Source organism: Myotis davidii, unplaced genomic scaffold (genome assembly GCF_000327345.1).
Source record: "Myotis davidii unplaced genomic scaffold, ASM32734v1 scaffold3578, whole genome shotgun sequence".
NCBI lineage: Eukaryota > Metazoa > Chordata > Mammalia > Chiroptera > Vespertilionidae > Myotis > Myotis davidii.
This window is the reverse complement of record NW_006289094.1, coordinates 29,267-29,540: the sequence shown is the minus strand read 5'-3', so window position 1 is coordinate 29,540 and position 274 is coordinate 29,267. Positions and strand designations below refer to the sequence as shown.

The 274-nt window shown below is 73.4% G+C and overlaps 1 protein-coding gene across 1 annotated transcript in view; it reads left to right on the top strand.

The window, feature by feature from the left end:
- LOC102759940 (oxysterol-binding protein-related protein 5-like) overlaps window positions 1-268 on the top strand; it is a 79,407-nt gene extending 79,139 nt beyond the window's left edge. The window contains exon 12 of the mRNA XM_015562386.1: window positions 6-268. Coding sequence (XP_015417872.1) covers window positions 6-167 — 162 coding nt within the window. The 3' untranslated portion in view covers window positions 168-268. The remainder of the gene's footprint in view (window positions 1-5) is intronic.
- The last annotated feature ends 6 nt before the right edge of the window (window positions 269-274 follow it).

Below are 274 nucleotides of genomic sequence, written 5' to 3'. Positions count from 1 at the left end.
GCCTGGCTGAGCCTCCCTGTCCTTGCAGGCACCTGTCGGCCATGCTCAGCGCCTCGGCCAGGGCGCGGCGGGCGGCGGCCCCGGGCCTCCTGCAGAGCCCGCGCACCTGGGGCCTGCTCTGCGTGCTCCTGGCCTGCCAGCTGCTCATGAACCACGTCCTCACCTAAGAGCCCCACGGGATGCGGCGTCACCTGCAGACGCCACCGCCTCCCGCCACCCGCCCGGCACCCAGCACTTTACACCAGCCCCGGGGAGGCAGGCGGACAGACGCTTC